The sequence below is a fragment of the Procambarus clarkii genome, chromosome 34, assembly GCF_040958095.1.
Source record: "Procambarus clarkii isolate CNS0578487 chromosome 34, FALCON_Pclarkii_2.0, whole genome shotgun sequence".
Lineage (NCBI taxonomy): Eukaryota > Metazoa > Arthropoda > Malacostraca > Decapoda > Cambaridae > Procambarus > Procambarus clarkii.
The window spans coordinates 2,587,471-2,613,435 of record NC_091183.1 but is presented as its reverse complement, the minus strand read 5'-3'; the positions used below and the strand labels follow the sequence as shown (position 1 = coordinate 2,613,435).

Genomic DNA, 25,965 nt, shown 5'->3' with positions numbered 1-25,965 from the left:
CCAGTGTTGCAGGGGCCACAATACATCCAGTGTTGCAGGGGCCACAATACATCCAGTGTTGCAGGGGCCACAATACATCCAGTGTTGCAGGGGCCACAATACATCCAGTGTTGCAGGGGCCACAATACATCCAGTGTTGCAGGGGCCACAATACATCCAGTGTTGCAGGGGCCACAATACATCCAGTGTTGCAGGGGCCACAATACATCCAGTGTTGCAGGGGCCACAATACATCCAGTGTTGCAGGGGCCACAATACCCAGTGTTGCAGGGGCCACAATACATCCAGTGTTGCAGGGGCCACAATACACCCAGTGTTGCAGGGGCCACAATACATCCAGTGTTGCAGGGGCCACAATACATCCAGTGTTGCAGGGGCCACAATACACCCAGTGTTGCAGGGGCCACAATACATCCAGTGTTGCAGGGGCCACAATACATCCAGTGTTGCAGGGGCCACAATACATCCAGTGTTGCAGGGGCCACAATACCCAGTGTTGCAGGGGCCACAATACATCCAGTGTTGCAGGGGCCACAATACACCCAGTGTTGCAGGGGCCACAATACATCCAGTGTTGCAGGGGCCACAATACATCCAGTGTTGCAGGGGCCACAATACATCCAGTGTTGCAGGGGCCACAATACATCCAGTGTTGCAGGGGCCACAATACACCCAGTGTTGCAGGGGCCACAATACATCCAGTGTTGCAGGGGCCACAATACATCCAGTGTTGCAGGGGCCACAATACATCCAGTGTTGCAGGGGCCACAATACATCCAGTGTTGCAGGGGCCACAATACATCCAGTGTTGCAGGGGCCACAATACATCCAGTGTTGCAGGGGCCACAATACATCCAGTGTTGCAGGGGCCACAATACATCCAGTGTTGCAGGGGCCACAATACATCCAGTGTTGCAGGGGCCACAATACATCCAGTGTTGCAGGGGCCACAATACATCCAGTGTTGCAGGGGCCACAATACATCCAGTGTTGCAGGGGCCACAATACATCCAGTGTTGCAGGGGTCACAATACATCCAGTGTTGCAGGGGCCACAATACATCCAGTGTTGCAGGGGCCACAATACACCAGTGTTGCAGGGGCCACAATACATCCAGTGTTGCAGGGGCCACAATACATCCAGTGTTGCAGGGGCCACAATACATCCAGTGTTGCAGGGGCCACAATACACCCAGTGTTGCAGGGGCCACAATACATCCAGTGTTGCAGGGGCCACAATACACCAGTGTTGCAGGGGCCACAATACATCCAGTGTTGCAGGGGCCACAATACATCCAGTGTTGCAGGGCCACAATACATCCAGTGTTGCAGGGGCCACAATACCCAGTGTTGCAGGGGCCACAATACATCCAGTGTTGCAGGGGCCACAATACACCAGTGTTGCAGGGGCCACAATACACCAGTGTTGCAGGGGCCACAATACATCCAGTGTTGCAGGGCCACAATACACCCAGTGTTGCAGGGGCCACAATACATCCAGTGTTGCAGGGGCCACAATACACCCAGTGTTGCAGGGGCCACAATACATCCAGTGTTGCAGGGGCCACAATACACCCAGTGTTGCAGGGGCCACAATACACCAGTGTTGCAGGGGCCACAATACATCCAGTGTTGCAGGGCCACAATACACCCAGTGTTGCAGGGGCCACAATACATCCAGTGTTGCAGGGGCCACAATACATCCAGTGTTGCAGGGGCCACAATACATCCAGTGTTGCAGGGGCCACAATACATCCAGTGTTGCAGGGGCCACAATACATCCAGTGTTGCAGGGGCCACAATACATCCAGTGTTGCAGGGGCCACAATACATCCAGTGTTGCAGGGGCCACAATACACCCAGTGTTGCAGGGGCCACAATACATCCAGTGTTGCAGGGGCCACAATACACCAGTGTTGCAGGGGCCACAATACACCCAGTGTTGCAGGGGCCACAATACATCCAGTGTTGCAGGGGCCACAATACATCCAGTGTTGCAGGGGCCACAATACATCCAGTGTTGCAGGGGCCACAATACACCCAGTGTTGCAGGGGCCACAATACACCCAGTGTTGCAGGGGCCACAATACCCAGTGTTGCAGGGGCCACAATACATCCAGTGTTGCAGGGGCCACAATACATCCAGTGTTGCAGGGGCCACAATACATCCAGTGTTGCAGGGCCACAATACATCCAGTGTTGCAGGGGCCACAATACATCCAGTGTTGCAGGGGCCACAATACATCCAGTGTTGCAGGGGCCACAATACACCAGTGTTGCAGGGGCCACAATACATCCAGTGTTGCAGGGGCCACAATACATCCAGTGTTGCAGGGGCCACAATACATCCAGTGTTGCAGGGGCCACAATACATCCAGTGTTGCAGGGGCCACAATACATCCAGTGTTGCAGGGGCCACAATACACCCAGTGTTGCAGGGGTCACAATACACCCAGTGTTGCAGGGGCCACAATACATCCAGTGTTGCAGGGGTCACAATTACAATCCAGTGTTGCAGGGGCCACAATACATCCAGTGTTGCAGGGGCCACAATACATCCCAGTGTTGTCAGGGGTCACAATACACCCAGTGTTGCAGGGGCCACAATACACCCAGTGTTGCAGGGGTCACAAATCACATCCAGTGTTGCAGGGGCCACAATACATCCAGTGTTGCAGGGGTCCACAATACATCCAGTGTTGCAGGGCTCACAATACATCCAGTGTTGCAGGGGCCACAATACATCCCAGTGTTGCAGGGGCCACAATACATCCCAGTGTTGCAGGGGCCACAATACACCAAGTGTGCAGGGGTCACAATACATCCCAGTGTGTCAGGGGCCACAATACATCCAGTGTTGCAGGGGCCACAATACATCCAGTGTTGCAGGGGCCACAATACATCCAGTGTTGCAGGGGCCACAATACATCCAGTGTTGCAGGTGTCCACAATACACCCAGTGTTGCAGGGGCCACAATACACCCAGTGTTGCAGGGGCCACAATACATCCAGTGTTGCAGGGGCCACAATACACCCAGTGTTGCAGGGGCCACAATACATCCAGTGTTGCAGGGGCCACAATACACCCAGTGTTGCAGGGTCACAATACATCCAGTGTTGCAGGGGCCACAATACACCCAGTGTTGCAGGGGCCACAATACACCCAGTGTTGCAGGGGCCACAATACATCCAGTGTTGCAGGGCCACAATACACCCAGTGTTGCAGGGGTCACAATACATCCAGTGTTGCAGGGGCCACAATACACCCAGTGTTGCAGGGTGCCACAATACATCCAGTGTTGCAGGGGCCACAATACACCCAGTGTTGCAGGGGCCACAATACATCCAGTGTTGCAGGGGCCACAATACATCCCAGTGTTGCAGGGGCCACAATACATCCAGTGTTGCAGGGGTCACAATACACCAGTGTTGCAGGGGCCACAATACATCCAGTGTTGCAGGGGTCCACAATACACCCAGTGTTGCAGGGGCACAATACACCCAGTGTTGCAGGGGCCACAATACATCCAGTGTTGCAGGGGCCACAATACACCCAGTGTTGCAGGGGTCACAATACATCCAGTGTTGCAGGGCCACAATACACCCAGTGTTGCAGGGGTCACAATACATCCCAGTGTTGCAGGGGCCACAATACACCCAGTGTTGCAGGGGCTCACAATACACCCAGTGTTGCAGGGGCCACAATACATCCAGTGTTGCAGGGGCCACAATAACACCCAGTGTTGCAGGGGTCCACAATACATCCAGTGTTGCAGGGGCCACAATACACCCAGTGTTGCAGGGGCCACAATACATCCAGTGTTGCAGGGGCCACAATACACCCAGTGTTGCAGGGGCCACAATACATCCAGTGTTGCAGGGGCCACAATACACCCAGTGTTGCAGGGGTCACAATACATCCAGTGTTGCAGGGGCCACAATACACCCAGTGTTGCAGGGGCCACAATACACCAGTGTTGCAGGGGCCACAATACTATCCAGTGTTGCAGGGGCCACAATACACCAGTGGTTGCAGGGGTCACAATACATCCAGTGTTTGCAGGGCCACAATACACCAGTGTTGCAGGGTCACAATACATCCAGTGTTGCAGCGGGGCCACAATACACCCAGTGTTGCAGGGGCCACAATACATCCAGTGTTGCAGGGGCCACAATACACCCAGTGTTGCAGGGGTCACAATACAACCAGTGTTGCAGGGGCCACAATACACCCGTGTTGCAGGGGTCCACAATACACCAGTGTTGCAGGGGGCCACAATACACCCAGTGTTGCAGGGGCACACAATACACCAGTGTATGCAGGGGCCACAATACATCCAGTGTTGCAGGGCCACAATACACTCCCAGTGTTGCAGGGGGTCCACAATACATCCAGTGTTGCAGGGGGCCACAATACAGCACCCCAGTGTTGCAGGGGTCACAATACATCCAGTGTTTGCAGGGGCCACAATACACCCAGTGTTGCAGGGGCCACAATACACCCAGTGTTGCAGGGGCCACAATACATCCAGTGTTGCAGGGGTCACAATACATCCAGTGTTGCAGGGGCCACAATACACCCAGTGTTGCAGGGGCCACAATACACCCAGTGTTGCAGGGGTCACAATACATCCAGTGTTGCAGGGGCCACAATACACCCAGTGTTGCAGGGGCCACAATACATCCAGTGTTGCAGGGGCCACAATAAACCCAGTGTTGCAGGGGTCACAATACATCCAGTGTTGCAGGGGCCACAATACACCCAGTGTTGCAGGGGCACAATACACCCAGTGTTGCAGGGGCCACAATACATCCAGTGTTGCAGGGGCCACAATACACCAGTGTTGCAGGGGCCACAATACATCCAGTGTTGCAGGGGCCACAATACATCCAGTTGTTGCAGGGGTCCACAATACATCCAGTGTTGCAGGGGCCACAATACACCAGTGTTGCAGGGGCCACAATACACCCAGTGTTGCAGGGGCCACAATACATCCAGTGTTGCAGGGGTCACAATACATCCAGTGTTGCAGGGGCCACAATACACCCAGTGTTGCAGGGGCCACAATACACCCAGTGTTGCAGGGGTCACAATACATCCAGTGTTGCAGGGCCACAATACACCCAGTGTTTGCAGGGGCCACAAAAAATATTTAAGACCCTTTTATAAATAAGACCCAAAAGCCTATTGTTTACGTTTTCCTCTGCTTACTTAATTGTAGTTGAGAAGTTTCAACAATATATATGATGACTGCAACACTTACACTGGCCAGGAGCGGGCAGTGTTCATGCTCACGGTGATGAACAACACTTACACTGGCCAGGAGCGGGCAGTGTTCATGCTCACGGTGATGAACAACACTTACACTGGCCAGGAGCGGGCAGTGTTCATGCTCACGGTGATGAACAACACCTACACTGGCCAGGAGCGGGCAGTGTTCATGCTCACGGTGATGAACAACACCTACACTGGCCAGGAGCGGGCAGTGTTCATGCTCACGGTGATGAACAACACCTACACTGGCCAGGAGCGGGCAGTGTTCATGCTCACGGTGATGAACAACACTTACACTGGCCAGGAGCGGGCAGTGTTCATGCTCACGGTGATGAACAACACCTACACTGGCCAGGAGCGGGCAGTGTTCATGCTCACGGTGATGAACAACACTTACACTGGCCAGGAGCGGGCAGTGTTCATGCTCACGGTGATGAACAACACCTACACTGGCCAGGAGCGGGCAGTGTTCATGCTCACGGTGATGAACAACACTTACACTGGCCAGGAGCGGGCAGTGTTCATGCTCACGGTGATGACTGCAACACTTACACTGGCCAGGAGCGGGCAGTGTTCATGTTCACGGTGATGAACAACACCTACACTGGCCAGGAGCGGGCAGTGTTCATGCTCACGGTGATGACTGCAACACTTACACTGGCCAGGAGCGGGCAGTGTTCATGTTCACGGTGATGAACAACACCTACACTGGCCAGGAGCGGGCAGTGTTCATGCTCACGGTGATGAACAACACCTACACTGGCCAGGAGCGGGCAGTGTTCATGTTCACGGTGATGAACAACACTTACACTGGCCAGGAGCGGGCAGTGTTCATGCTCACGGTGATGACTGCAACACTTACACTGGCCAGGAGCGGGCAGTGTGTTCATGCTCACGGTGATGAACAACACCTACACTGGCCAGGAGCGGGCAGTGTTCATGCTCACGGTGATGAACAACACCTACACTGGCCAGGAGCGGGCACTGTTCATGCTCACGGTGATGACTGCAACACTTACACTGGCCAGGAGCGGGCAGTGTTCATGCTCACGGTGATGAACAACACCTACACTGGCCAGGAGCGGGCACTGTTCATGCTCACGGTGATGAACAACACCTACACTGGCCAGGAGCGGGCAGAGTGTTCATGCTCACGGTGATGAACAACACCTACACTGGCCAGGAGCGGGCAGTGTTCATGCTCACGGTGATGAACAACACTTACACTGGCCAGGAGCGGGCAGTGTTCATGCTCACGGTGATGAACAACACTTACACTGGCCAGGAGCGGGCAGTGTTCATGCTCACGGTGATGAACAACACTTACACTGGCCAGGAGCGGGCAGTGTTCATGCTCACGGTGATGAACAACACTTACACTGGCCAGGAGCGGGCAGTGTTCATGCTCACGGTGATGAACAACACTTACACTGGCCAGGAGCGGGCAGTGTTCATGCTCACGGTGATGAACAACACTTACACTGGCCAGGAGCGGGCAGTGTTCATGCTCACGGTGATGAACAACACTTACACTGGCCAGGAGCGGGCAGTGTTCATGCTCACGGTGATGAACAACACTTACACTGGCCAGGAGCGGGCAGTGTTCATGCTCACGGTGATGAACAACACTTACACTGGCCAGGAGCGGGCAGAGTGTTCATGCTCACGGTGATGAACAACACCTACACTGGCCAGGAGCGGGCAGAGTGTTCATGCTCACGGTGATGAACAACACTTACACTGGCTAGGAGCGGGCAGAGTGTTCATGCTCACGGTGATGAACAACACCTACACTGGCCAGGAGCGGGCAGTGTTCATGCTCACGGTGATGAACAACACTTACACTGGCCAGGAGCGGGCAGTGTTCATGCTCACGGTGATGAACAACACTTACACTGGCCAGGAGCGGGCAGTGTTCATGCTCACGGTGATGAACAACACTTACACTGGCCAGGAGCGGGCAGAGTGTTCATGCTCACGGTGATGAACAACACCTACACTGGCCAGGAGCGGGCAGAGTGTTCATGCTCACGGTGATGAACAACACTTACACTGGCTAGGAGCGGGCAGAGTGTTCATGCTCACGGTGATGAACAACACCTACACTGGCCAGGAGCGGGCAGTGTTCATGCTCACGGTGATGAACAACACTTACACTGGCCAGGAGCGGGCAGTGTTCATGCTCACGGTGATGAACAACACTTACACTGGCCAGGAGCGGGCAGTGTTCATGCTCACGGTGATGAACAACACTTACACTGGCCAGGAGCGGGCAGTGTTCATGCTCACGGTGATGAACAACACTTACACTGGCCAGGAGCGGGCAGTGTTCATGCTCACGGTGACTGCAACACTTACACTGGCCAGGAGCGGGCAGAGTGTTCATGCTCACGGTGATGAACAACACTTACACTGGCCAGGAGCGGGCAGTGTTCATGCTCACGGTGAAGAACAACACTTACACTGGCCAGGAGCGGGCAGTGTTCATGCTCACGGTGACTGCAACACTTACACTGGCCAGGAGCGGGCAGAGTGTTCATGCTCACGGTGATGAACAACACTTACACTGGCCAGGAGCGGGCAGTGTTCATGCTCACGGTGATGAACAACACTTACACTGGCCAGGAGCGGGCAGTGTTCATGCTCACGGTGACTGCAACACTTACACTGGCCAGGAGCGGCAGAGTGTTCATGCTCACGGTGATGAACAACACCTACACTGGCCAGGAGCGGGCAGAGTGTTCATGCTCACGGTGATGAACAACACTTACACTGGCCAGGAGCGGGCAGTGTTCATGCTCACGGTGATGAACAACACTTACACTGGCCAGGAGCGGGCAGTGTTCATGCTCACGGTGATGAACAACACCTACACTGGCCAGGAGCGGGCAGAGTGTTCATGCTCACGGTGATGAACAACACTTACACTGGCCAGGAGCGGGCAGAGTGTTCATGCTCACGGTGATGAACAACACCTACACTGGCCAGGAGCGGGCAGAGTGTTCATGCTCACGGTGATGAACAACACCTACACTGGCCAGGAGCGGGCAGTGTTCATACTCACGGTGATGAACAACACTTACACTGGCCAGGAGCGGGCAGAGTGTTCATGCTCACGGTGATGAACAACACTTACACTGGCCAGGAGCGGGCAGTGTTCATGTTCACGGTGATGAACAACACCTACACTGGCCAGGAGCGGGCAGTGTTCATGCTCACGGTGATGAACAACACTTACACTGGCCAGGAGCGGGCAGTGTTCATGTTCACGGTGATGAACAACACCTACACTGGCCAGGAGCGGGCAGAGTGTTCATGCTCACGGTGATGAACAACACTTACACTGGCCAGGAGCGGGCAGAGTGTTCATGCTCACGGTGATGAACAACACTTACACTGGCCAGGAGCGGGCAGTGTTCATGTTCACGGTGATGAACAACACCTACACTGGCCAGGAGCGGGCAGAGTGTTCATGCTCACGGTGATGAACAACACCTACACTGGCCAGGAGCGGGCAGTGTTCATGCTCACGGTGATGAACAACACTTACACTGGCCAGGAGCGGGCAGTGTTCATGCTCACGGTGATGAACAACACCTACACTGGCCAGGAGCGGGCAGTGTTCATGCTCACGGTGATGAACAACACCTACACTGGCCAGGAGCGGGCAGTGTTCATGCTCACGGTGATGAACAACACCTACACTGGCCAGGAGCGGGCAGAGTGTTCATGCTCACGGTGATGAACAACACTTACACTGGCCAGGAGCGGGCAGAGTGTTCATGCTCACGGTGATGAACACCACTTACACTGGCCAGGAGCGGGCAGAGTGTTCATGCTCACGGTGATGAACAACACTTACACTGGCTAGGAGCGGGCAGTGTTCATGCTCACGGTGATGAACAACACCTACACTGGCCAGGAGCGGGCAGTGTTCATGCTCACGGTGATGAACAACACTTACACTGGCCAGGAGCGGGCAGAGTGTTCATGCTCACGGTGATGAACAACACTTACACTGGCCAGGAGCGGGCAGAGTGTTCATGCTCACGGTGATGAACAACACTTACACTGGCCAGGAGCGGGCAGTGTTCATGCTCACGGTGATGAACAACACTTACACTGGCCAGGAGCGGGCAGTGTTCATGCTCACGGTGATGAACAACACTTACACTGGCCAGGAGCGGGCAGTGTTCATGCTCACGGTGATGAACAACACCTACACTGGCCAGGAGCGGGCAGTGTTCATGCTCACGGTGATGAACAACACTTACACTGGCCAGGAGCGGGCAGTGTTCATGCTCACGGTGATGAACAACACCTACACTGGCCAGGAGCGGGCAGAGTGTTCATGCTCACGGTGATGAACAACACCTACACTGGCCAGGAGCGGGCAGTGTTCATGCTCACGGTGATGAACAACACCTACACTGGCCAGGAGCGGGCAGTGTTCATGCTCACGGTGATGAACAACACCTACACTGGCCAGGAGCGGGCAGTGTTCATGCTCACGGTGATGAACAACACTTACACTGGCCAGGAGCGGGCAGTGTTCATGCTCACGGTGATGAACAACACCTACACTGGCCAGGAGCGGGCAGTGTTCATGCTCACGGTGATGAACAACACCTACACTGGCCAGGAGCGGGCAGTGTTCATGCTCACGGTGATGAACAACACCTACACTGGCCAGGAGCGGGCAGTGTTCATGTTCACGGTGATGAACAACACCTACACTGGCCAGGAGCGGGCAGAGTGTTCATGCTCACGGTGATGAACAACACCTACACTGGCCAGAAGCGGGCAGAGTGTTCATGCTCACGGTGATGAACAACACCTACACTGGCCAGGAGCGGGCAGTGTTCATGCTCACGGTGATGAACAACACCTACACTGGCCAGGAGCGGGCAGTTTTCATGCTCACGGTGATGAACAACACCTACACTGGCCAGGAGCGGGCAGAGTGTTCATGCTCACGGTGATGAACAACACCTACACTGGCCAGGAGCGGGCAGTGTTCATGTTCACGGTGATGAACAACACCTACACTGGCCAGGAGCGGGCAGTGTTCATGCTCACGGTGATGAACAACACCTACACTGGCCAGGAGCGGGCAGTGTTCATGCTCACGGTGATGAACAACACCTACACTGGCCAGGAGCGGGCAGTGTTCATGCTCACGGTGATGAACAACACCTACACTGGCCAGGAGCGGGCAGTGTTCATGCTCACGGTGATGAACAACACCTACACTGGCCAGGAGCGGGCAGTGTTCATGCTCACGGTGATGAACAACACTTACACTGGCCAGGAGCGGGCAGTGTTCATGCTCGCGGTGATGAACAACACCTACACTGGCCAGGAGCGGGCAGTGTTCATGCTCACGGTGATGAACAACACTTACACTGGCCAGGAGCGGGCAGTGTTCATGCTCACGGTGATGAACAACACCTACACTGGCCAGGAGCGGGCAGTGTTCATGCTCACGGTGATGAACAACACTTACACTGGCCAGGAGCGGGCAGTGTTCATGCTCACGGTGATGAACAACACTTACACTGGCCAGGAGCGGGCAGTGTTCATGCTCGCGGTGATGAACAACACCTACACTGGCCAGGAGCGGGCAGTGTTCATGCTCACGGTGATGAACAACACCTACACTGGCCAGGAGCGGGCAGTGTTCATGCTCACGGTGATGAACAACACTTACACTGGCCAGGAGCGGGCAGTGTTCATGCTCACGGTGATGAACCAAACACTACACTGGCCAGGAGCGGGCAGAGTGTTCATGCTCACGGTGATGAACAACACCTACACTGGCCAGGAGCGGGCAGTGTTCATGCTCACGGTGATGAACAACACTACACTGGACAGGAGCGGGGCAAGTGTTCATGCCACGGTGCATGAACAACACTTACACTGGCCAGGAGCGGGCAGTGTTCATGCTCTACGTGATGAACAACACCTACACTGGCCAGGAGCGGGCAGCTGTTCATGCTCACGGTGATGAACAACACCTACACTGGCCAGGAGCGGGCAGAGTGTTCATGCTCACGGTGATGAACAACACCTACACTGGCCAGGAGCGGGCAGAGTGTTCATGCTCACGGTGACTGAACAACACTTACACTGGCCAGGAGCGGGCAGTGTTCATGCTCACGGTGATGAACAACACTTACACTGGCCAGGAGCGGGCAGTGTTCATGCTCACGGTGATGAACAACACCTTACACTGGCCAGGACGCGGGCAGTGTTCATGCTCACGGTGGATGAAAAACACCTAACACTGGACAGAGCGGCAGTAGTTCATTCTCACGGTGTGAACAACACCTACAACTGGCCAGGAGCGGGCAGAGTGTTCATGCTCACCGGTGAATGAACAACACTTACCTGGCCGGAGCGGGCAGAGTGTTCCATGCTCACGGTGATGAACCCACTTACACTGGCCAGGAGCGGGCAGAGTGTTCATAGCTCACGTGATGAACCCAAAACTACACGGCTAGGAGCGGGGCAGTGTTCATGCTCACGGTGATGAACACACCTACACTGGCCAGGGCGGGCAGTGTTCTGCTCACGTGTGATGAACAACACTTACATGGCCAGGAGCAGGGTCAGAAGTGTTCATCCTCATCGGTGTATGAACAACACTTACACTGGCCAGGAGCGGGGCAGAGTGTTCATGCTCACGTGTGATGAACAACACTTACACTGGCCAGGAGGCGGCAGTGTTCATGCTCACGGTGAATGAACAAACGACTTACACTGGCCAGGAGCGGCAGTGTTCATGCTCACGGTGATGAACAACACTTACACTGGCCAGGAGCGGGCAGAGTGTTCATGCTCACGGTGATGAACAACACTTACACTGGCCAGGAGCGGGCAGTGTTCATGCTCACGGTGATGAACAACACTTACACTGGCCAGGAGCGGGCAGTGTTCATGCTCACGGTGATGAACAACACCTACACTGGCCAGGAGCGGGCAGAGTGTTCATGCTCACGGTGATGAACAACACTTACACTGGCCAGGAGCGGGCAGAGTGTTCATGCTCACGGTGATGAACAACACCTACACTGGCCAGGAGCGGGCAGAGTGTTCATGCTCACGGTGATGAACAACACCTACACTGGCCAGGAGCGGGCAGTGTTCATACTCACGGTGATGAACAACACTTACACTGGCCAGGAGCGGGCAGAGTGTTCATGCTCACGGTGATGAACAACACTTACACTGGCCAGGAGCGGGCAGTGTTCATGTTCACGGTGATGAACAACACCTACACTGGCCAGGAGCGGGCAGTGTTCATGCTCACGGTGATGAACAACACTTACACTGGCCAGGAGCGGGCAGTGTTCATGTTCACGGTGATGAACAACACCTACACTGGCCAGGAGCGGGCAGAGTGTTCATGCTCACGGTGATGAACAACACTTACACTGGCCAGGAGCGGGCAGAGTGTTCATGCTCACGGTGATGAACAACACTTACACTGGCCAGGAGCGGGCAGTGTTCATGTTCACGGTGATGAACAACACCTACACTGGCCAGGAGCGGGCAGAGTGTTCATGCTCACGGTGATGAACAACACCTACACTGGCCAGGAGCGGGCAGTGTTCATGCTCACGGTGATGAACAACACTTACACTGGCCAGGAGCGGGCAGTGTTCATGCTCACGGTGATGAACAACACCTACACTGGCCAGGAGCGGGCAGTGTTCATGCTCACGGTGATGAACAACACCTACACTGGCCAGGAGCGGGCAGTGTTCATGCTCACGGTGATGAACAACACCTACACTGGCCAGGAGCGGGCAGAGTGTTCATGCTCACGGTGATGAACAACACTTACACTGGCCAGGAGCGGGCAGAGTGTTCATGCTCACGGTGATGAACACCACTTACACTGGCCAGGAGCGGGCAGAGTGTTCATGCTCACGGTGATGAACAACACTTACACTGGCTAGGAGCGGGCAGTGTTCATGCTCACGGTGATGAACAACACCTACACTGGCCAGGAGCGGGCAGTGTTCATGCTCACGGTGATGAACAACACTTACACTGGCCAGGAGCGGGCAGAGTGTTCATGCTCACGGTGATGAACAACACTTACACTGGCCAGGAGCGGGCAGAGTGTTCATGCTCACGGTGATGAACAACACTTACACTGGCCAGGAGCGGGCAGTGTTCATGCTCACGGTGATGAACAACACTTACACTGGCCAGGAGCGGGCAGTGTTCATGCTCACGGTGATGAACAACACTTACACTGGCCAGGAGCGGGCAGTGTTCATGCTCACGGTGATGAACAACACCTACACTGGCCAGGAGCGGGCAGTGTTCATGCTCACGGTGATGAACAACACTTACACTGGCCAGGAGCGGGCAGTGTTCATGCTCACGGTGATGAACAACACCTACACTGGCCAGGAGCGGGCAGAGTGTTCATGCTCACGGTGATGAACAACACCTACACTGGCCAGGAGCGGGCAGTGTTCATGCTCACGGTGATGAACAACACCTACACTGGCCAGGAGCGGGCAGTGTTCATGCTCACGGTGATGAACAACACCTACACTGGCCAGGAGCGGGCAGTGTTCATGCTCACGGTGATGAACAACACTTACACTGGCCAGGAGCGGGCAGTGTTCATGCTCACGGTGATGAACAACACCTACACTGGCCAGGAGCGGGCAGTGTTCATGCTCACGGTGATGAACAACACCTACACTGGCCAGGAGCGGGCAGTGTTCATGCTCACGGTGATGAACAACACCTACACTGGCCAGGAGCGGGCAGTGTTCATGTTCACGGTGATGAACAACACCTACACTGGCCAGGAGCGGGCAGAGTGTTCATGCTCACGGTGATGAACAACACCTACACTGGCCAGAAGCGGGCAGAGTGTTCATGCTCACGGTGATGAACAACACCTACACTGGCCAGGAGCGGGCAGTGTTCATGCTCACGGTGATGAACAACACCTACACTGGCCAGGAGCGGGCAGTTTTCATGCTCACGGTGATGAACAACACCTACACTGGCCAGGAGCGGGCAGAGTGTTCATGCTCACGGTGATGAACAACACCTACACTGGCCAGGAGCGGGCAGTGTTCATGTCACGGTGATGAACAACACCTACACTGGCCAGGAGCGGGCAGTGTTCATGCTCACGGTGATGAACAACACCTACACTGGCCAGGAGCGGGCAGTGTTCATGCTCACGGTGATGAACAACACCTACACTGGCCAGGAGCGGGCAGTGTTCATGCTCACGGTGATGAACAACACCTACACTGGCCAGGAGCGGGCAGTGTTCATGCTCACGGTGATGAACAACACCTACACTGGCCAGGAGCGGGCAGTGTTCATGCTCACGGTGATGAACAACACTTACACTGGCCAGGAGCGGGGCAGTGTTCATGCTCGCGGTGATGAACAACACCTACACTGGCCAGGAGCGGGCAGTGTTCATGCTCACGGTGATGAACAACACTTACACTGGCCAGGAGCGGGCAGTGTTCATGCTCACGGTGATGAACAACACCTACACTGGCCAGGAGCGGGCAGTGTTCATGCTCACGGTGATGAACAACACTTACACTGGCCAGGAGCGGGCAGTGTTCATGCTCACGGTGATGAACAACACTTACACTGGCCAGGAGCGGGCAGTGTTCATGCTCGCGGTGATGAACAACACCTACACTGGCCAGGAGCGGGCAGTGTTCATGCTCACGGTGATGAACAACACTTACACTGGCCAGGAGCGGGCAGTGTTCATGCTCGCGGTGATGAACAACACCTACACTGGCCAGGAGCGGGCAGTGTTCATGCTCACGGTGATGAACAACACCTACACTGGCCAGGAGCGGGCAGTGTTCATGCTCACGGTGATGAACAACACTTACACTGGCCAGGAGCGGGCAGTGTTCATGCTCACGGTGATGAACAACACCTACACCTTGTGGGAGTGTTTGGTTCACTTGTAACATCACTCAACATTGTTATCACCTCCCGTGAGCCTCCTTCCTGTTCACGAGCCAAACAACGTGATCACTTGAGTTATTGATGACCTCTGAGCACACATGGTAGCTCGCACTCCAGCACACCTGCACCAACACACCTGCAGCACACACTGTACACACACACATGCACCAACACACCTGCAGCACACACACTGTACACACACACACACCTGCACAAACACTGTAGACACACACACATGCACCAACACACCTGCAGCACACACTGTAGACACACACATGCACCAACACACCTGCAGCACACACACTGTACACACACACACACACACACCTGCACAAACACTGTAGACACACACACATGCACCAACACACCTGCAGCACACACTGTAGACACACACATGCACCAACACACCTGCAGCACACACACTGTACACACACACACACACACCTGCACAAACACTGTAGACACACACACCTACACCAACACACCTATATATATATATATATATATATATATATATATATATATATATATATATATATATATATATATATATATATATATATATATTTATATATATATATATATATATATATATATATATATATATATATATATATATATATATATATATATATATATATATATATATATATATATATATATATATATGTCGTACCTAGTAGCCAGAACTCACTTTTTGGCCTACTATTCAAGGCCCGATTTGCCTAATAAGCCAAGTTTTCCTGAATTAATATATTTTTTCTAATTTTTTTCTTATGAAATGATAAAGCTACCCATTTCATTATGTATGAGGTAAATTTTTTTTTATTGGAGTTAAAATTAACGTAGATATATGACCGAACCAAACCAACCCTACCTAACCTAACCTAACCTATCTTTATAGGTTAGGTTTGGTTAGGTAGCCGAAAAAGTTAGGTTAGATTAGGTTAGGTTAGGTAGGTTAGGTAGTCGAAAAACAATTAATTCATGAAAACTTGGCTTATTAGGCAAATCGGGCCTTGCATAGTAGGCTGAGAAGTGCGTTCTGGCTACTAGGTACGACATATATATATATATATATATATATATATATATATATATATATATATATATATATATATATATATATATATATACATACATACATATGTGGTATATAACATGTTATATACCACATATGTCAGACCAATCCTGGAGTATGCAGCCCCAGCATGGAGTCCATATCCAGTCAAGCATAAGACTAAAATGGAAAAGGTTCAAAGGTTTGCCACCAGACTAGTACCCGAGCTGAGAGGTATGAGCTACGAGGAGAGACTACGGGAATTAAACCTCACTTCGTTGGAAGACAGAAGAGTTAGGGGGGACATGATCACCACATTCAAGATCCTCAAGGGAATTGACAGGGTTGATAAAGACAGGTTTGTTTAACACAAGGGGCACACGCACTAGGGGACACAGGTGGAAACTGAGTGCCCAAATGAGCCACTCAAGTGTAGATATGATAGAGCCCAATAGGCTCAGGAACCTGTGTACTGTGTGTGTGGCGGCCTGTGTACTGTGTGTGTGGCGGCCTGTGTACTGTGTGTTTGTGGCGGCGTGTGTACTGTGTGTGTGGCGGCCTGTGTACTGTGTGTGTGGCTTCCTGTGTACTGTGTGTGTGGCAGCCTGTGTACTGTGTGTGTGGCGGCCTGTGTACTGTGTGTGTGGCGGCCTGTGTACTGTGTGCGTGTGGCGGCGTGTGTACTGTGTGTGTGGCGGCCTGTGTACAGTGTGTGTGTGGCGGCCTGTGTACTGTGTGTGTGGCGGCCTGTGTACTGTGTGTGTGACAGCCTGTGTACTGTGTGTGTTGCGGCCTGTGTACTGTGTGTGTGCCGGCCTGTGTACTGTGTGTGTGGCAGCCTGTGTACTGTGTGTGTGACAGCCTGTGTACTGTGTGTTTGGCGGCCTGTGTACTGTGTGTGTGTGACAGCCTGTGTACTGTGTGTGTGGCAGCCTGTGTACTGTGTGTGTGGCAGCCTGTGTACTGTGTGTGTTGCGGCCTGTGTACTGTGTGTGTGTGGCAGCCTGTGTACTGTGTGTGTGGCGGCCTGTGTACTGTGTGTGTGGCGGCCTGTGTACTGTGTGTTTGGTGGCCTGTGTACTGTGCGTGTGTGGCGGCCTGTGTACTGTGTGTGTGGCAGCCTGTGTACTGTGTGTGTGTGGCAGTCTGTGTACTGTGTGTGTGGCAGCCTGTGTACTGTGTGTGTGGCAGCCTGTGTACTGTGTGTGTGGCAGCCTGTATACTGTGTGTGTGGCAGCCTGTGTAATGTGTGTGTGGCAGCATGTGTGCTATGTGTGATGCGGCCTGTGTACTGTGTGTGTGGAGGCCTGTGTACTGTGTGTGTGGCAGCCTGTGTACTGTGTGTGTGTGACAGCCTGTGTACTGTGTGTGTGGCAGCCTGTGTACTGTGTGTGTGGCAGCCTGTGTACTGTGTGTGTTGCGGCCTGTGTACTGTGTGTGTGTGGCAGCCTGTGTACTGTGTGTGTGGCGGCCTGTGTACTGTGTGTGTGGCGGCCTGTGTACTGTGTGTTTGGTGGCCTGTGTACTGTGCGTGTGTGGCGGCCTGTGTACTGTGTGTGTGGCAGCCTGTGTACTGTGTGTGTGTGGCAGTCTGTGTACTGTGTGTGTGGCAGCCTGTGTACTGTGTGTGTGGCAGCCTGTGTACTGTGTGTGTGGCAGCCTGTATACTGTGTGTGTGGCAGCCTGTGTAATGTGTGTGTGGCAGCATGTGTGCTATGTGTGATGCGGCCTGTGTACTGTGTGTGTGGAGGCCTGTGTACTGTGTGTGTGGCAGCCTGTGTACTGTGTGTGTGGAGGCCTGTGTACTGTGTGTGTGGCAGCCTGTGTACTGTGTGTGTGGCGGCCTGTGTACTGTGTGTGTGGCAGCCTTTGTACTGTGTGTGTGGAGGCCTGTGTACTGTGTGTGTGGCAGCCTGTGTACTGTGTGTGTGGCGGGCTGTGTACTGTGTGTGTGGCGGGCTGTGTACTGTGTGTGTGGCAGCCTGTGTACTGTGTGTGTGGCGGCCTGTGTACTGTGTGTGTGGCAGCCTGTGTACTGTGTGTGTGGCGGCCTGTGTACTGTGTGTGTGGCAGCCTGTGTACTGTGTGTGTGGCAGCCTGTGTACTGTGTGTCTGGCAGCCTTTGTACTGTGTGTGTGGCAGCCTGTGTACTGTGTGTGTGGCAGCCTGTGTACTGTGTGTGTGGAGGCCTGTGTACTGTGTGTGTGGCAGCCTGTGTACTGTGTGTGTGGCAGCCTGTGTACTGTGTGTGTGGAGGCCTGTGTACTGTGTGTGTGGCAGCCTTTGTACTGTGTGTGTGGAGGCCTGTGTACTGTGTGTGTGGAGGACTGTGTACTGTGTGTGTGGCAGCCTGTGTACAGTGTGTGTGGCAGCCTGTGTACTGTGTGTGTGGAGGACTGTGTACTGTGTGTGTGGCAGCCTGTGTACTGTATGTGTGGCAGCCTGTGTACTGTGTGTGTGGCGGCCTGTGTACTGTGTGTGTGGCAGCCTGTGTACTGTGTGTGTGGCGGCCTGTGTACTGTGTGTGTGGAGGACTGTGTACTGTGTGTGTGGAGGCCTGTGTACTGTGTGTGTGGCGGCCTGTGTACGGTGTGTGTGGCAGCCTGTGTACTGTGTGTGTGGCAGCCTGTGTACTGTGTGTGTGGCAGCCTGTGTACTGTGTGTGTGGCAGCCTGTGTACTGTGTGTGTGGCAGCCTGTGTACTGTGTGTGTGGCAGCCTGTGTACTGTGTGTGTGGCAGCCTGTGTACTGTGTGTGTGGCAGCCTGTGTACTGTGTGTGTGGCAGCCTGTGTTCTGTGTGTGTGGCGGCCTGTGTACGGTGTGTGTGGAGGACTGTGTACTGTGTGTGTGGCAGCCTGTGTACTGTGTGTGTGGCAGCCTGTGTACTGTGTGTGTGGCAGCCTGTGTACTGTGTGTGTGGCAGCCTGTGTACTGTGTGTGTGGCAGCCTGTGTACTGTGTGTGTGACAGCCTGTGTACTGTGTGTGTGGAGGACTGTGTACTGTGTGTGTGTGGCAGCCTGTGTACTGTGTGTGTGGCAGCCTGTGTACTGTGTGTGTGGCAGCCTGTGTACTGTGTGTGTGGCAGCCTGTGTACTGTAAGTGTGGCGGGCTGTGTACTATGTGTGTGGCGGGCTGTGTACTGTGTGTGTGGCGGCCTGTGTACTGTACTCACCTAATTGTGCTTGCGGGGGTTGAGCTTTGGCTCTTTGGTCCCGCCTCTCAACTGTCAATCAACTGGTTTATAGATTCCTGAGCCTACTGGGCTCTGTCATATCTACATTTGAAACTGTGTATGGAGTCAGCCTCCACCACATCACTTCCTAGTGTATTCCATTTATTAACTACTCTGACACTGAAAAAATTCTTCCTAACGTCTCTGTGGCTCATCTGGTTACTAGGTTTCCACCTGTGTCCCCTTGTTCGTGTCCCGCCCGTGCTGAAGAGTTTGTCTTTGTCCACCCTGTCAATTCCTCTGAGAATTTTGTAGGTGGTTATCATGTCTCCCCTTACTCTTCTGTTTTCCAGGGATGTGAGGTTCAGCTCCTTTAGCCTTTCCTCGTAGCTCAATCCTCTCAGTTCCGGGACGAGCCTGGTGGCATACCGCTGAATCTTCTCTAACTTTGTTTTGTGTTTAGCTAGGTATGGACTCCAGGCTGGAGCTGCATACTCCAGGATTGGTCTGGAGTGTGTGTGGAAGCCTGTGTACTGTGTGTGTGGCAGCCTGTGTACTGTGTGTGTGGCAGCCTGTGTACTGTGTGTGTGGCGGCCTGTGTACTGTGTGTGTGGCAGCCTGTGTACTGTGTGTGTGGCGGCCTGTGTACTGTGTGTGTGGCGGCCTGTGTACTGTGAGTGTGGCGGCCTGTGTACTGTGTGTGTGGCAGCCTGTGTACTGTGTGTGTGGCGGCCTGTGTACTGTGTGTGTGGCAGCCTGTGTACTGTGTGTGTGGCAGCCTGTGTACTGTGTGTGTGGCGGCCTGTGTACTGTGTGTGTGGCGGCCTGTGTACTGTGTGTGTGGCAGCCTGTGTACTGCGTGTGTGGCAGCCTGTGTACTGTGTGTGTGGCGGCCTGTGTACTGTTTGTGTGTGGCGGGCTGTGTACTGTGTGTGTGTTGCGGCCTGTGTACTGTGTGTGTGGCAGCCTGTGTACTGTGTGTGTGGCAGCCTGTGTACTGTGTGTGTGGCGGCCTGTGTACTGTGTGTGTGTGGCGGCCTGTGTACTGTGTGTGTGGCAGCCTGTGTACTGTGTGTGTGGCAGCCTGTGTACTGTGTGTGTGGCGGCCTGTGTACTGTGTGTGTGTGGCGGCCTGTGTACTGTGTGTGTGGCAGCCTGTGTACTGTGTGTCTGGCAGCCTGTGTACTGTGTGTGTGGAGGACTGTGTACTGTGTGTGTGTGGCAGCCTGTGTACTGTGTGTGTGGCAGCCTGTGTTCTGTGTGTGTGGCGGGCTGTGTACTGTGTGTGTGGCGGCCTGTGTACTGTGTGTGTGGCGGCCTGTGTACTGTGTGTGTGGCGGCCTGTGTACTGTGTGTGTGGCGGGCTGTGTACTGTGTGTGTGGCAGCCTGTGTACTGTGTGTCTGGCAGCCTGTGTACTGTGTGTGTGGAGGACTGTGTACTGTGTGTGTGTGGCAGCCTGTGTACTGTGTGTGTGGCAGCCTGTGTTCTGTGTGTGTGGCGGGCTGTGTACTGTGTGTGTGGCGGCCTGTGTACTGTGTGTGTGGCGGCCTGTGTACTGTGTGTGTGGCGGCCTGTGTACTGTGTGTGTGGCGGGCTGTGTACTGTGTGTGTGGCGGCCTGTGTACTGTGTATGTGGCGGCCTGTGTACTGTGTGTGTGGCAGCCTGTGTACTGTGTGTGTGGCAGCCTGTGTACTGTGTGTGTGGAGGACTGTGTACTGTGTGTGTGGCTGCCTGTGTACTGTGTGTGTGGCGGCCTGTGTACTGTGTGTGTGGCGGCCTGTGTACTGTGGGTGTGGCGGGCTGTGTACTGTGTGTGTGGCGGACTGTGTACTGTGTGTGTGGCGGCCTGTGTACTGTGTGTGTGGCGGGCTGTGTACTGTGTGTGTGGCAGCCTGTGTACTGTGTGTGTGGCAGCCTGTGTACTGTGTGTGTGGCAGCCTGTGTACTGTGTGTGTGGCAGCCTGTGTACTGTGTGTGTGGCGGCCTGTGTACTGTGTGTGTGGCGGCCTGTGTACTGTGGGTGTGGCGGGCTGTGTACTGTGTGTGTGGCGGACTGTGTACTGTGTGTGTGGCGGCCTGTGTACTGTGTGTGTGGCGGGCTGTGTACTGTGTGTGTGGCAGCCTGTGTACTGTGTGTGTGGCAGCCTGTGTACTGTGTGTGTGGCAGCTTGTGTACTGTGTGTGTGGCAGCCTGTGTACTGTGTGTGTGGCAGCCTGTGTACTGTGTGTGTGGCAGCCTGTGTACTGTGTGTGTGGCAGCCTGTGTACTGTGTGTGTGGCGGCCTGTGTGTGTGGCGGCCTGTGTACTGTGTGTATGGCGGCCTGTGTACTGTGTGTGTTGCAGCCTGTGTACTGTGTGTGTGGCAGCCTGTGTACTGTGTGTGTGGCGGCCTGTGTACTGTGTGTGTGGCAGCCTGTGTACTGTGTGTGTGGCGCCTGTGTACTGTGTGTGTGGCAGCCTGTGTACTGTGTGTGTGGCGGCCTGTGTGTGTGGCGGCCTGTGTACTGTGTGTGTGGCGGCCTGTGTACTGTGTGTGTGGCAGCCTGTGTACTGTGTGTGTGGCGGCCTGTGTACTGTGTGTGTGGCAGCCTGTGTACTGTGTGTGTGGCAGCCTGTGTACTGTGTGTGTGGCGGCCTGTGTACTGTGTGTGTGTGGCAGCCTGTGTACTGTGTGTGTGGCGGCCTGTGTACTGTGTGTGTGGCAGCCTGTGTACTGTGTGTGTGGCAGCCTGTGTACTGTGTGTGTGGCAGCCTGTGTACTGTGTGTGTGGCAGCCTGTGTACTGTGTGTGTGGCGGCCTGTGTACTGTGTGTGTGGCAGCCTGTGTACTGTGTGTGTGGCAGCCTGTGTACTGTGTGTGTGGCGGCCTGTGTACTGTGTGTGTGGCAGCCTGTGTACTGTGTGTGTGGCAGCCTGTATGTGAGTGAGTTACGTTTCCTATAAATGTGCTTCACATTGGTCAATAGATATTGTGTATTGCAATACATTCTTCCGTGCTTTAGACTCCCTTCATACAATATACCTGAAGAGTAAGGGAATATGTTATTAATGATTCATTTAGCGTCACAGCGTCACAGATATGTGAAGTCTTTCTCAGATACATTGAGCAATACCCGGCTTGACGCGCTCCTTTCAATAATATTCACGCTGACTGTGCCAGCCATCGGACACTGGTGGAGCGGGTCCCTCCACACCTGTGGTGGGTGTGGAGCGGGTCCCTCCACAGCTGTGGTGGGTGTGGAGCGGGTCCCTCCACAGCTGTGGTGGGTGTGGAGCGGGTCCCTCCACAGCTGTGGTGGGTGTGGAGCGGGTCCCTCCACAGCTGTGGTGGGTGTGGAGCGGGTCCCTCCACAGCTGTGGTGGGTGTGGTACGGGTCCCTCCACACCTGTGGTGGGTGTGGAGCTGGTCCCTCCACACCTGTGGTGGGTGTGGAGCGGGTCCCTCCACACCTGTGGTGGGTGTGGAGCTGGTCCCTCCACACCTGTGGTGGGTGTGGAGCGGGTCCCTCCACACCTGTGGTGGGTGTGGAGCGGGTCCCTCCACACCTGTGGTGGGTGTGGAGCGGGTCCCTCCACACCTGTGGTGGGTGTGGAGCGGGTCCCTCCACAGCTGTGTAGGGACAGATGTGGACTTGACGACATTATCTCCCACTCTCATAATGACAGATGTGGACATGACGACATCATCTCCCACTCTCATAATGACAGATGTGGACATGACGACATCATCTCCCACTCTCATAATGACAGATGTGGACATGACGACATTATCTCCCACTCTCATAATGACAGATGTGGACATGACGACATCATCTCCCACTCTCATAATGACAGATGTGGACTTGACGACATTATCTCCCACTCTCATAATGACAGATGTGGACATGACGACATCATCTCCCACTCTCATAATGACAGATGTGGACATGACGACATCATCTCCCACTCTCATAATGACAGATGTGGACATGACATCATCTCCCACTCTCATAATGACAGATGTGGACATGACGACATCATCTCCCACTCTCATAATGACAGATGTGGACATGACGACATTATCTCCCACTCTCATAATGACAGATGTGGACATGACGACATCATCTCCCACTCTCATAATGACAGATGTGGACATGACATCATCTCCCACTCTCATAATGACAGATGTGGACATGACGACATCATCTCCCACTCTCATAATGACAGATGTGGACTTGACAACATTATCTCCCACTCTCATAATGACAGATGTGGACATGACGACATTATCTCCCACTCTCATAATGACAGATGTGGACATGACGACATCATCTCCCACTCTCATAATGACAGATGTGGACTTGACGACATTATCTCCCACTCTCATAATGACAGATGTGGACATGACGACATCATCTCCCACTCTCATAATGACAGATGTGGACATGACGACATCATCTCCCACTCTCATAATGACAGATGTGGACATGACATCATCTCCCACTCTCATAATGACAGATGTGGACATGACGACATCATCTCCCACTCTCATAATGACAGATGTGGACATGACGACATCATCTCCCACTCTCATAATGACAGATGTGGACATGACGACATCATCTCCCACTCTCATAATGACAGATGTGGACATGACGACATCATCTCCCACTCTCATAATGACAGATGTGGACATGACATCATCTCCCACTCTCATAATGACAGATGTGGACATGACGACATCATCTCCCACTCTCATAATGACAGATGTGGACATGACGACATCATCTCCCACTCTCATAATGACAGATGTGGACATGACATCATCTCCCACTCTCATAATGACCGATGTGGACATGACGACATCATCTCCCACTCTCATAATGACAGATGTGGACATGACGACATTATCTCCCACTCTCATAATGACAGATGTGGACATGACGACATCATCTCCCACTCTCATAATGACAGATGTGGACATGACATCATCTCCCACTCTCATAATGACAGATGTGGACATGACGACATCATCTCCCACTCTCATAATGACAGATGTGGACTTGACGACATTATCTCCCACTCTCATAATGACAGATGTGGACATGACGACATTATCTCCCACTCTCATAATGACAGATGTGGACATGACGACATCATCTCCCACTCTCATAATGACAGATGTGGACTTGACGACATTATCTCCCACTCTCATAATGACAGATGTGGACATGACGACATCATCTCCCACTCTCATAATGACAGATGTGGACATGACGACATCATCTCCCACTCTCATAATGACAGATGTGGACATGACATCATCTCCCACTCTCATAATGACAGATGTGGACATGACGACATCATCTCCCACTCTCATAATGACAGATGTGGACATGACGACATCATCTCCCACTCTCATAATGACAGATGTGGACATGACGACATCATCTCCCACTCTCATAATGACAGATGTGGACATGACGACATCATCTCCCACTCTCATAATGACACATGTGGACATGACGACATCATCTCCCACTCTCATAATGACACATGTGGACATGACGACATCATCTCCCACTCTCATAATGACAGATGTGGACATGACGACATCATCTCCCACTCTCATAATGACACGTGTAAGTGGTGGAAACCAAGACTACGAGAAGCCGTTTAGCTTTTCCCAGCAGAAAAGCATGTCTCAACTGCTTCCTCCCGTCACATATAATTCTCCAAAAGAGGGAATAAAAGGCTCCCTCGTAGGCTTTTACTTTACTACTACTACTGGAAAGTAGTAGTACACTACACGCAAACTTTCGGTGTGGCTATGGGTTCCCCTCTCTCCCCTGTTCTTGCTAATCTCTACATGGAATACTTCGAAACTGTTCTTCTTCCTTCTATTGATACTCGTCCCTCTCTCTGGCTTCGCTATGTTGATGACATTTTTGCTTTATGGCCTCATGACCTTAATCTTTTCCAGCCTTTCCTCGCCTCTCTTAACAATCTGGCTCCTTCTATCCATTTCAAAGTTGAGTGGGAATCTAATTCCCTCCTTCCGTTTCTTGATGTTCATGTTTTCAGCTCTGTGTCTGGGTTCTCTTTCTCTGTCTACCGTAAACCCATGCATAGTGGCATGTACATTCACTTCTTTTCCTACCATCCTCCTTCTGTTAAGAAAAGTGTCCTCGTCTCTCTCTTCCTCCGCGCTCTACGCATCAGCGACCCTCAGTTTCTGGATTCTGAAATTGCCTTTATCTACAAATCATTCTCTCGCCTTGGTTATCCTTTGCATTTCATCAACTGTGCCCACTCTCAAGCTAAACGAAATTTCTTTCATCCTAAACCTGTTTCCAACACTAGTAGCACTGTACTATGCCTTCCCTTCATATCTGAACTCAAAACTTTTACCAATACCTTTCGTCCTCTTGACATTAAACTCGCCTTTCGACAAACAAACACACCGTAGCAATCTAGTTCACACTGCTCC

At 53.2% G+C, this 25,965-nt stretch overlaps 1 protein-coding gene across 1 annotated transcript; it reads left to right on the top strand.

Moving 5' to 3' along the window:
- The first annotated feature begins 23,155 nt into the window (after positions 1-23,155).
- Positions 23,156-25,273, top strand: LOC138370907 (mucin-2-like). Its single transcript, XM_069335566.1, has one exon. It carries the CDS (start codon positions 23,156-23,158, stop codon positions 25,271-25,273), a length of 2,118 nt encoding a protein of 705 aa, XP_069191667.1.
- Positions 25,274-25,965: the final 692 nt, after the last annotated feature.